Source organism: Pelodiscus sinensis, chromosome 8 (genome assembly GCF_049634645.1).
Source record: "Pelodiscus sinensis isolate JC-2024 chromosome 8, ASM4963464v1, whole genome shotgun sequence".
In the NCBI taxonomy this organism is placed as follows: Eukaryota; Metazoa; Chordata; order Testudines; family Trionychidae; genus Pelodiscus; species Pelodiscus sinensis.
The window spans coordinates 28,044,995-28,058,081 of NC_134718.1; the positions used below are offsets into that span (position 1 = coordinate 28,044,995).

The following is a 13,087-nucleotide window of genomic DNA, read 5'->3' on the forward strand; positions in this document are numbered from 1 at the left end:
AATGTCCAGTAAAAGATGACAGGGATGCAACTACTAGATATCCATAGCAATTTTTCAAAAAACTGATTAGGCCCCTGAACAACTTTGGAAATCCAATCAATCTGTCCAATGCTAAAAGGCTCATTTATTCTTTACCATTGCAGTAATCCACTCTTTTCCTCCACGTCCATATGTTGTACATTTGTTCAGTTTGTCTAGTTAAAAAATAAAAACTTGAATGTAAAATTAGATCCAAATTCTGGTCTTTCTGGAATTTGTTCTGTTCACTCGTAGTCTTTTTACAAGTAGATAGATGAGCATTTCATTTGATTTATCAGCCACTTTGTATGCTTCCAAAAGAGCCTGTAGAGCCATCATGCATATTTCATCTTGTGTAGAACACTCATCCTGAAACTATTATATTCAGCAGCTATGAACCACTAGACAAAAGTGAACACTTTCTGTAGTAGCCATTATGTGTATCTAGTAAGGTATTAAAATGCCCTAAGGAGTGTAATAAGATAGCTCATATACACTTTATAGATCTGTAGCTGAGAATTTAGCTTAGCCACAAGATGAGAATTTTTAATCATTTTAATCTATACTTTAAAAGGAATTACTAGACTGACTGAAAAAAAAGGCTGTCAGTGCCATGGAATCAATCCACATCCTTGTTAGTTTCTGCCACAAAGTGGCCTTATGGAATATTGCATGTTATATTTTTACTAATACTAGCTGATAGACATAGGGAGCCGCAGAGATTGACATCTTTTAAAAAATTTAAATAAACATATCGAAAGCTTCCCAAATTGCGAAAGAGATATAAATAGCTCACACCTAAAGAGTGCAAACCACAAGAAAAGAAATAAATTGTTTAGGTGGTCCAAGTAAGAGAAACTATGTAAAAAAATTTAGGTTGACTATAGCATGAGTAGAAAAACTTCGGAGGGGTAGTCAAGTTAGTCTGTAACTAGAAAAACTAAAAAAACAATGAATAGTTTAGTAGCACCATAAAGAATAACAAAACATGTAGATGGTATCATGAGATTTTGTGAGCATAACCCCCTTCTTCAGATGACTTTTATAATCAATAGAAGGGAGGAACTCTGTTGGTGATTGGTAGAAAGAAAAGGCTGTTTATCTAAATCAGTCTGAACCTTAAAGAAGGTTAGAGTTGAAGTTCAGTACACAAAAGGGATAAAGGATTCTACTCTTGTGTAATAGAACTCCCCAGTGCCATAGCTAGCTAATTTTGTGCCTGAGGCAGGAATATAAATTTGCACCCCCTCATATGTATATATTCATAGTAGTTATTTCTTAGAAAAGGGAAAATACATAAATAATAATAATAATAATAATAATAATAATAATAACAACAACAACAACACAATGTTTATTTATTGTAGTTATGAGTTCTGCATAAACAATCAATTAATACATATATACATATAATTATAAAATATCACCATGTCAAGTACTATTAGGTATTTGTTTATAATTGTACTTTGCACGCTTTTAACTAGGCAAACTCATCAATATCTGCATTGAAATTAATATTATTCACTACCTCTATTGATAAGATGGGCATATTTCATAGTCTCTCCTGACCCATGGATGCTCGAAAGTAGTTCTTAATTAATTTTAGTTTACTAAAACTTCTTTTGCAAGAAGCCACAGTCACTGCCTTGTCCCCTTGGTTTGTGTAGCGCATTCAAAGCACTTGGCACAGGCAGCTCAGCAGCATGGGCTCCAGTTTTTGGAGGGGAAACTATGACTTCAACAGGCTAAGGGCCTGGATCCCAACCCATAAAACCTACGGATTGTAGCTCCCAGACTCCCAGATCTAATCAAATACTCCTAAGACAATCATACCGGGATATAAAATATATCGAAAGGATAGAGCAGGCCGTGTGGGTGGCGGAGTGGCACTGTATGTGAAAGATAATGTAGAATCAAATGAAATAAAAATATTAAGTGAATCAACATGTTCAATAGAATCGCTATGGATAGTAATTCCATGCTCCAATAATAAGAAATTAGCAGTAGGGATATATTACCGACCACCTACCTACCGACCAGTAGGGATATATTACCGATTCACCTGACATTGAAATGCTGAGGGAGATTAGAGAGGCTACCAAAATAAAGAACTCTATAATAATGGGGGATTTTAATTACCCCCATATTGACTGGATACATGTCACCTCAGGAAGAGAAGCGGAGATAAAATTTCTCAATGGCTTAAATGACTGCTTCTTGGAGCAGCTGGTGCAGGAACCCACAAGGGGAGAGGCAATTCTCGATTTAGTCCTGAGTGGAGCGCAGGATCAGGTCCAGGATATAACCGTTACAGGACCGCTTGGGAATAGTGACCATAATATAATAACATTCAACATTCCTGTGGTAGGAACAACATCTCAGCAGTCCAGCACCCTGGCATTTAATTTCAAAAAGGGGAATTACACAAAAATGAAGAGTAGTGATAGAAATGTAGCCGTGTTAGTCTTGGGTAGTTGAAGCAAAATGCAGGACAATGTAGCACTTTAAAGACTAACAAGATGGTTTATTAGATGATGAGCTTTCGTGGGCCAGACCCACTTCCTCAGATCAAATAGTGGAAGAAAGTAGTCACAACCATATATACCAAAGGATACAATTAAAAAAAATGAACAAATATGAAAAGGACAAATCACATTGCAGAACAGAAGGGGGATGCGGGGGTGGGGGGGTGGGAAGGGGGAGGAAGGAAGGTAAGTGTCTGTGAATTGCTGATATTAAAGGTAGGGAGAGTGGGATGTTTGTGAGTTAATGGTATTACAGGTGATAATTGGGGAAACTGTCTTGGTAATGGGTGAGAAAGTTCAAATTCTTGTTAAGTCCTTGTTGGCAAGTGTCGAATTTTAACATGAATGACAGTTCAGAGGATTCCCTTTCAAGTGCAGATGTAAAAGGTCTTTGTAGCAGAATGCAGGTGGCTAAGTCATTTAGAGAGTGTCCTTTCTGGTTAAAGTGGCAAGAAACTGTTTTCTCTTTGTGATCTTGTCTGATATCTGTTTTGTCTGATATCTGAACTGTCATTCATGTTAAAAAGTCTAACTTCAGTACTGGGCAAATTAGTCAAAACAATAGTAAAGAATAAAATTGTGAAGCATGTAGAAGAAAAATTGTTGGACGAAAGTCAACATGGTTTCTGTAAAGGGAAATCCTGTCTTACTAATCTATTAGAGTTCTTTGAAGGGGTTAACAAACATGCGGACAAGGGGGATCCAGTAGATATACTATACTTAGATTTTCCGAAAGCCTTTGACAAGGTCCCTCACCAAAGGCTCTTGTGTAAATTACATGGCCATGGGATAAGAGGGAAGGTCCTTTTTTGGATTGAGAACTGGTTAAAAGACAGGAAACAAAGGGTAGGAATAAATGGTAAATTTTCAGAATGGAGAGGGGTAACTAGTGGTGTCCCCCAAGGGTCAGTCCTGGAACCAATCCTTTTCAACTTATTCATAAAAGATCTGGAGAAAGAGGTAAGCAGTGAGGTGGTAAAGTTTGCAGATGATACCAAACTGTTTAGGACAGTCAAGACAGAAGCAGACTGTGAGGGACTCCAAGAAGATCTCACCAAACTGAGTGATTGGGCAACAAAATGGCAAATGAAATTTAATGTGGATAAGTGTAAAGTAATGCACATCGGGAAAAATAACCCCAACTATACGTACAGTATCATGGGGGCTAATTTGGCTACGACAAATCAGGAAAGAGATCTTGGAGTTATCGTGGACAGTTCTCTGAAAACTTCCACACAGTATGCAGCGGCAGTCAAAAAGGCAAATAGGATGCTAGGAATTATTAGGAAAGGGATAGAAAATAGACCTAGAATATCTTACTGCCCCTTTATAAAACTATGGTACGCCCACATCTTGAATACTGTGTACAGATGTGGTCTCCTCACCTCAAAAAAGATATTTTGGCTTTGGAAAGGATTCAGAAAAGGGCAACTAAAATGATTAGGGGTTTGGAACGGGTCCCATATGAGGAGAGGTTAAAGCGACTGGGACTTTTCAGTTTAGAAAAGAGGAGACTGAGGGGGGATATGATAGAGGTCTATAAAATCATGAATGGTGTGGAGAGGGCTGATAAAGAAAAGTTATTTATTAGTTCTCTAAATAGGAGAACTAGATGACACCAAATGAAATGAATGGGTAGCAGGTTTAAAACTAATAAAAGAAAGTTCTTCACACAGCGTGTAGTCAACCTGTGGAACTCCTTGCCAGAGGAGGCTGTGAAGGCTAGGACTATAAGGGTATGTCTACACTACCCTCCTAATTCGAACTAGAGGGTAATGTAGGCATACCGCACTTGCAAATGAAGCCCGGGATTTGAATTTCCCAGGTTTCGTTTGCATAAGCCGGGCGCCGCCATTTTTAAATTCCGGCTAGTTTGAACCCCGTGCCGCATGGCTACACGCGGCACGGAGTAGCTAGTTCGGATTAGGCTTCTAATCCGAACTAGCTGTACTCCTCGTGGAATGAGGAGTACAGCTAGTTCGGATTAGGAAGCCTAATCCGAACTAGCTACTCCGTGCCGCATGTAGCCGCGCGGCATGGGGTTCGAACTAGCCGGGATTTTAAAATGGTGGCGCCCGGCTTATGCAAATGAAGCCCGGGAAATTCAAATCCCGGGCTTCATTTGCAAGTGCGGTATGCCTACATTACCCCGCTAGTTCGAACTAGTGGGGTAGTGTAGACATACCCTAATAGAGTTTAAAGAGAAGCTAGATAATTTCATGGAGGTTAGGTCCATAAAAGGCTATTAGCCAGGGGATAAAATGGTGTCTTTGGCCTCTGTTTGTCAGAGGCTGGAGAGGGATGGCAGGAGACAAATCGCTTGATCATTGTCTTCGGTTCACCCTCTCTGGGGCACCTGGTGCTGGCCACTGTCAGCAGACAGAATACTGGGCTAGATGGACCTTTGGTCTGGCCCAGTATGGCCATTCTTATGTTCTTATGTTTTTATTTTCTAAGACCTAGAACCACTCCCCTGGCAGAGGTGAGACAAGACTCAGGAGTCCTGGCTCCCAGCCTGACACCCCCACTTCACTCCCTGCTCCTCTGCCCCTTTTCAGGGAAATCTGAGCCCCGTTCTCCCCCGACCCTGTGCCCCGTACCTGGGAACTGCACTGGGGCACCTTAAGGCGGGACTTGGTGCAGCTGAACCAGTGCCCGGCCTCCCGTGCTGCTCAGAAGCAGCTGACGTGCTGGGCTCCCACCAGGGCTGGTGACTGTTGGATCGCGGAGCGCCTGACGTGTAAACCGTGCGCCAGCCAATGCTAATGGGAAGGGAAGTTACTCACTGCTTGAAGGCGTTTTCTGGATTTGTTGATCTCTATTTGCTGATCCACAAACTCTTACTATTGACTGTAGAGCTTATAACCATGAGTAGGCTCAATGGGTGAAATCTTGGTCCTATTGTAGTCAATGAAAAATGTGCTGTTGAATTCAGTAAGCCAGGATTTCACCTAGGCCTTGTCCAGACTCAGGGGTTTTTTCGAAAAAAGTAGCCTTTTTTCTAAAAAACTTCACCTGCGTCTAGACTGCAGCCGTGTTCTTTCGAAATTAAATCGAAAGAACGCGGCTTTTCTTTCGACGGCGGTAAACCTAATTCCACGAGGAAGAACGCCTTTTTTCGAAAGTGCTCTTTCAAAAAAAGGCGTTCTTGAAAGCAAACAGGGCTTTTTAGAAAGAGAGCATCCAGACTCACCTGCTGCTTTCTTTCGAAAAAGCGGCTTGCTTTTTCGAAAGTTCCGCGTGCAGTCTAGATGCTCTCTTTTGAAAGAGGCTTTTTCGAAAGTATCTTTTGAAAAAGCCTCTTTCGAAAGAGGCTTGCAGTCTAGACATAGCCCTACTGGCTCCAATAGGATTTTGCTTCATTGTAAAGCACTGTACTTGAGAATAGTTACACTGGTAACAGGGTTTTTTTTTAACAGACGTATGTGGGGGAGAGTCCCAACTAAAACATAGAAAGCAGCACTTTTGAAACAGGTGTGCAAATTTCCATTGGTATTTTAAATATACGTTAAAATAAATGTTGTCTTCATTGGATTTATTTCCTCTTTGTTGTTTCTGTTTTTTTCAGCTCAATGGCACCAACAGATTCCATTACCAATAAAGTTTCGACCCAGTGGCAGCCGGTATGCAAACCTCACTGGTCAAGGACTCGACATTTTTTCTGCCTTTCCAGCTGTTGAAAATCCAAAGTTGTTTTCATCCCCATCCCAGAACATCGTGGAAAGTGAAGAACTTTAAAAATCCACAGTTCCAATTATACCTGCAGAAATACTAGAACTATGAAAAAAAAGGTACAAGCCAAGACATTTAAGGTTTACAAGCAACTTGTTTTTAGTAAGTGTTCTGATGCTGGAACTGCTGCAAGTTACATATTGTACAAGATGTTTGCATTGTAGTTTACTTCAGGATGATTATGGTATAGAGTGTAGGGCAAAAAGTTCAGTACTGTGTCTTTTTCTGAGTATCTCACAGTAAAGAGACATCATTTTTATCACTTAAAATCAATACCACTGTTAGTGCTTCGATTTAAGCTCCTATAACAAGCAAAGTTAAGGGTTTGTGGTGTTTAACTAGATTCTGCCAAGGAAAGGACTGACACTGTGATAGAGAGTAAAGAATGTGACTTTGAATGTACTCCTAAAAGTATTTGCATAAGGAAAAGAAAAGAAGTTGGAACATAATTTTTGTATATGATCATACCAGATATGGTTAGATAAGCATAGTATTTCACGGAAGGACAGCTATATACAGTAAATATTTATATTTGTGCGTGTGTGTGTGTGTGTGTACACCAGGCCTTGTGTACACATGATGTTTTGAATTATACAGTAAGATATAAGATGTGTGCTTATGAAACTAATCTTCCTATATTGTATGAAGCACATATTGTAGAGATCACAGCTGAAACTACTGAATATTTCCACGTATACTTCATATTTGTTCCTTTTTAGTTTTAGTGACTTCTTGATTTTAAACACACAGAATATTCACCTCGTAACTTAATGGTTTTCAAATTCAAGTCTCTTTTTCCATCTGAGTTTTTGACATGCCCAGACAAAAAAGCTCATAATATGACTCATTTGTAAAACTGACTAAAGAGAAATTGTGGCCTGGTATAATTAAAATTTCTTTCTTCATTTATAAATTTAATCACAAGTAGATTTCCTACCATCAAAAGAGGGGAAAATACATATGAAACACACAAAGATTATATTTAAGAAACGGAGGCTATGTCTACATTGGCACCCCTTTCCGGAAAAGGGATGCTAATGTAGACTTCGGAATAGCAAAATCCGCGGGGGATTTAAATATCCCCCGCGGCATTTGCATTTACATGGCTGCTGCTTTTTTCTGGCTTGAGGATAAGCCGGAGAAAAGCGCCAGTCTAGACGTGATTCTCCGGAAAATAAGCCCTTTTCCGGAGGATCTCTTATTCCTGCTATTCCGAAGTCTACATTAGCATCCCTTTTCCGGAAAGGGGTGCCAATGTAGACACAGCCATAGTGTTTAGTCTAAGCAGCTTAAGTAAGTATTGTACCCTGATAAATAGTAGGTAAAACAGGAACTGTTATACGGAAACTATAGGTTGAACCTTTCTAGTCCAGCATCCTCAGAACATTAGCAGCGCTGAACCAAAGAATTTGCCAGACCATGGGAGATCAATATTATCTAGCAGCATGACCAACACTTCCATTTCTTATTGGGCTCTTACAAGATATTTAGGGGTAAATTAGAGCTAAATAACAGCACAGAACACTGAGAGCCAAGACTGGTGTCTGTAAACAACTTTATGGGACCGCGGAAAACTTGGCACACCCATGATAAGTGAACATCTGGCTAACTAAAATCATGCTATGCCAAGGATGTTGCCAGACCAGAGAGTGCCAGACTAGAGTGGTTCAACCTGTTTAACAATGAATATTTAATAACACTTAAACACTTTCAGTATATTTGTCTTTTATATGAGTTTATTGATTAGAAGTTTGGAATATGCACGATGATTTCCTATACATTTCAGTCCTTGGTGAGCTCCATGATTTGAACTTTATTTTCAGCAGTTCTAATCCACTACTTTAAACTTGATCAGAGACAGCCATCAAGTCATAACTAGAATCATACAGGGGCTTAAATATCACATTTACAGAAGCTGTAATTTAGGTCTTATGGGGCTTACTTTGCACTTCAGTGTTTTTCACAGGTTTTTTAAAGGTATTAAATTGAAAGAAAGAAAGAAAGAAAGAAAGAAAGAAAGAAAGAAAGAAAGAAAGAAAGACTATGCTTTAAAAAAAAATTACCAGTACAAATAAATGTGCCTACATTAGAAGTGTCATGTACTAAATATTAAAATAAAAAAGCATAAGAGTTAATGGGGTCCTGGGTATGTTAAAAAAAGAAAGAAATAAACAGCCTTTCACTATTGGGTCACTTTCAAATCTAACCTATGAGTTACTATCTGAGAGCCATCTAGAATTCAGATCAAATAAATATGTGGTCATGAAGTATTTCCTAGCTGAGTGGAGTCCAAAACACAAAACCCAGAGTCAGTGTTATTAACTGCTGCCTTATCACAGGCAGCAAAGAATGGACATGGAAAATGAATGTGCTCACAGCCCTTTGGGTTTCCTACAGGCACATTAGTGGGAGGGTAGAAATACCTTTGCTGCCTGCGTTACACCTGTCTTCTTTAAGGCCAACAACAGTGAAGCACTGATTATAATGGCTTCAATTTTGTGGTGCCCAATATCAGACACCTTTGGCCTGATTTTCAGAAATATATAACAGTGGTTTTCAACCATGGGTACTTGTACCTTTTGGGGTTCACAGAGGTCTTCTGGGAGTACATCAACTTATCTAGCTGTTTGCCGACAGGATACATAAAAAGCCCTGGTGAAGTCAGTACAAACTAAAATATCATATAGACAATTACTTGTTTATACTGCTCTATATACTATACACTGAAATATAAGTACAATATTTATATTCTAGTTGACTTCTTTTGTAATTATATGGTAAAAATGTGAAAGTAAGCAATTTTTCAGTAACCTCTGGTCTACACTATGGAATAAGTTCAAATTAAGATATGTAACTTCAGCTACGTTAATTGCATAGCTGAAGACAAAGTATCTTAACTCGAATTTTGGCGCTTTCCACACTGTGGGAGTCAAAGGGAGTGCACTTTCCCTTTAGCTTCCCTTACTCCTCATAGAAGCAGAACTACTGGCATCAACGGGCGTGCCCTCTCAATTCAAATTAGCCTGCCTTCACCAGTCCTGCTAATTCGAACCCCGAAGATCGACTGTGACTCCTTCAATCTTATCTGTAGTGTAGACATGGCCTAATAGTGTGCTATGACAATTGTTTATAGTTTTACATTTGATTTTGTAATCAAGTGGTTTTTAAGTGAGGTGGAACTTGGGGTATACAAGACAAATAAAATATCTAAAGGGGTGCAGTCATCTGGAAAGGTTGAGAGCCACTGGTATAGAGCACTGACTTCAGTTGGAGATGGTATCAATATCTCTGAAAACAGACACGTCTGAAGTTGGGCAACCTCAAATTGAGATTCTGCAAATTATTGTCTGCTTTTGAACATTTTTGACCTAAATAAATAGATCTTCAGTCTGTGGTGCTAATAGTCAGTCTGGCAGCTTTCACAGTCATTCATGTTCACTTTATAATGTTTCTAAAAAGAAAATAATTGGATTTTGTAAATTTAATTAATGCTGTTTATGGGTTTCTTTTTTAAGAAGGGCCCAATTCTGCTCTCATCTACAACTTTGAACCCTCATACTATTTCAGTGGTGTAAATGAAGAAAAGATTTTGATTCAATGTAATAATATTATATAGAAATTGTAGCACTATATATAAATAGAAATAGTCAAGCTACAGAGCACTGCCAGGAACTTTACTGAATATTTTTAGACTTGACAGAATTTGATCTTTATTTTTATTATTTCAATGGATGACAATGTTTACTTAATAATTTTAAAAATAAAATTTGACAGAGGGGAGAAGAGGGAGGTATTACTGAACAACTTGCTAGAAGTGTTGTAAAGGAGGAAGGGTTGATCCCTGGTCATTCAAGTGGAGGTTCCTGATACCTACCATTGTGAGAGATTAAACCAAAATCTGCCAGTTGAATACTGGCAACTGACAACATAATCATTTACTCTTATTTACTAGATGAGGGTTATAATTTCATTCATATCAGCATACATTGAACATGGAAGTTAATGGAGATACTTCTATGTACGTGGTATAAATGAGATCAGTCAGATCCTAAACTTGCAGAAATCTTTGTAGATCAAATTCTGTTGCCCACAATCCAACAAAATACCTATTCACTTAAATGGGAAATTTGCTATGTGAAAGACAACAAAATTTTGTCAAGTATAAGTAACTTGTATAAAAAACTATTGAGAACATTATCAAATAGCTTCATACTTGTTAAGTGTGTGACCATATTTCCCAAAAAGAAAATGGGATATTGTGTGGTGTCTAGCTCCCCTCCATGGGGCTGACCTAAGCTGCACACCTGAGCCCTGCCTCCCCCCTGCGCAAAGCTGGAGTTGGCATCGCTGCTCAAGTCAAGCCATGTCTGCCCCTTGCCTGAGCCCTGCCGCTTCCTTCCCTTATCCCATGCAAGGCTGGCATCACCACTCACCCTCCTCCACACCCCACTTTGAAGTAAGTGGGCATTTGTCCTGTTTGCCCTAATCAAGCTGGGCAAGAGGAAATGGAACAAATGCCTACTTTTGCCAGAAAAGTTGGGATGACCAGGACAGGGTTTAAAAAGCGGACTGTCCTGGTCAAAACAGGACATATGGTCACCCTAGTATTAAGAAATTAATTTCCACTCTTGTTAATTACTACAGAATCCTTCTGCTCTGCATACACTGAGTCCAAAATGGGAATATAAACAGGAAGTTTAGATGTAGATTTAATGCTAATCTGTCTGACTGTGTAGACAGTCAGACAGATTAGCATTACTATAGACTGTGAGACATTTTGTAGAAAATGATATAAGATATCATGTGCTGGTGATTGCTGAAGAAGCTGAGCAAAACCTATAAGCAGATTTATGTAAGCAGCAGAGGGCAACAGTGAATTATCACTGAACTTGTGTGATATCGTTTGGGACTCTATGTAAAGATATGGGCTGCGTCTAGACTGGCAATATTTTGCACAAAAGCAGATGCTTTTGCGCAAAATCTTGCTGCCTGTCTACACTGGCCGTGAGTATTTGCTCAAGAATACTGACTTTGTACTTACAAAATCAGTGGTTCTTGCGCAAATACTCCAACGCTTCCACTCAGGGATAAGCCTGCTTGCTCAAGTATTCTTGTGCAAGAGGGCCAGTGTAGACAGCCAAGTTAATTTCTTGCGCAAGAAAGCCCGATAGCTAAAATGGCCATCGGAACTTTCTTGTGCAAGGGAGCATCTACACTGGGCACGGATGCTTTTGCGCAAAAGCAAATCTTTTGCGCAAAGGCACATGCCAGTATAGACGCTCTCTTGCGCAAATACTTTTAACAGAAAAACTTTTCCGTTAAAAGTATTTGCGTAAAATCATGCCAGTCTAGATGCAGCCATGGAGTCAAGAAGCATTAGAGATTGCGTGATTGTGCTTTCTTCCTGAACAGCTTGCTCAGCATTTCATTGCTTTGTTTTATTTAATTCAATGTAATAATATTTTACATTATAATTGTAAAATAATTTAACCTTCCATGACAAAAATATCCTATTGTCTTAGTCAGTAGAAGCCACAACAATAAAAAAAATGCCAGAATGTTCATTACGTTATCATCTTAAATGTCCATTTAATAATTAGAATACCAAGTAGAATTTTGCACCAATTAAATGTACTGGCTCTAAAATGTTATATGTTAAATAATAGAATATTTCCAAATTCACACATCTGTAGCTTTATTTGACTTCTGGTTCCTTTCCAGCCTTATAGCTTCACATGGGGTAACACACAGGTTCAGGGATTTTCAGAGGGTTGTTCAAGACACAGTATTTGTTTAAGACTCAGAATTATAGAAAAGTGCATCTTTGCATTGAAAATAGTAAACATGTAAATCCATAGCTCCAGTTCTCAGCAGCCTTGCCCAGGTTAAGTAGAACTGGACCAGACCTTTTTGTCTGTGAAAGCAGTGACTGAAGACAGTTTTTGAATGGCTGATGTGTGCAAGTGTGGAGGACAAAATAGGACACATACTTTTGAAAATCCGAGCTAATATGTGCAGCCTTTTCCTGAGTATGTAAATACATGCTACTTTCCATTGTTAACAGTAATACAAGCACTGCAAAAAATAACTCCGTTCTGCTGTTGATGTCAGAAGCACTAAAACAGTCTCTGAAAAGTGACCTCTGATACCCACTAAAAATGGTTCCTGAACATGTATAGAAAGGAGGAGCTAATGAAATACTTTAATCTATTAAATTAAATACTGAACAAATGATTCATTATTAATTTGAATAGGAAAATGTTAACTTTGAACCTTAAAATTATAGTTTACTTTTTTTCTTGATTTAAATGGAGTTTTTTGGTCTAATGATCCAAAATCATCCTCAACAGAAAGAGTTAACACTGAGATTTTAAAATATATTTTAAATGCACATAAAAGAAAAAAGTGTTACTGTTCAATAATATATTGTCCCTCATCCCATTTAAATAAATACTTCAGAGTTGCATATCAACATGCATATGTTGACATATTTTCAGAGAATTGTTGTCAAAAGCATGTAACCAGACACCAGCTCTCCTCAGGGCTTCTTTTTGACAGTCAGTGTTATCTGTGGAGACAGGATAATGGCAGGATTAGGCCATGAATCATTTGGAGGAATCCACATGCTATTAGAAAAGTGTATATTAGCCATGTTTTTAGTAAGCCGCTATTTTGTGAAGTACAACAGTGGTCTTTTTAAAAAATAAATTCATTGGACACATTTCAACTGTGAGTGAATCTTTATGCTAAAATTGCCTTTGTTTTAATTTGTGCTTGTGCTTTCTAGGGATACATCTAGACTGCGGTGCTAT

At 38.6% G+C, this 13,087-nt stretch overlaps 1 protein-coding gene across 8 annotated transcripts in view; it reads left to right on the forward strand.

Moving 5' to 3' along the window:
* MYPN (myopalladin) overlaps nt 1-12,866 on the forward strand; it is a 163,563-nt gene extending 150,697 nt beyond the window's left edge. For all 8 annotated transcript variants that reach the window (XM_075934920.1, XM_014574681.3, XM_006125268.4 and 5 more), the window contains one exon: nt 6,112-12,866. In XM_075934920.1, coding sequence (XP_075791035.1) covers nt 6,112-6,281 — 170 coding nt within the window. In that variant the 3' untranslated portion in view covers nt 6,282-12,866. The remainder of the gene's footprint in view (nt 1-6,111) is intronic.
* Nucleotides 12,867-13,087: the final 221 nt, after the last annotated feature.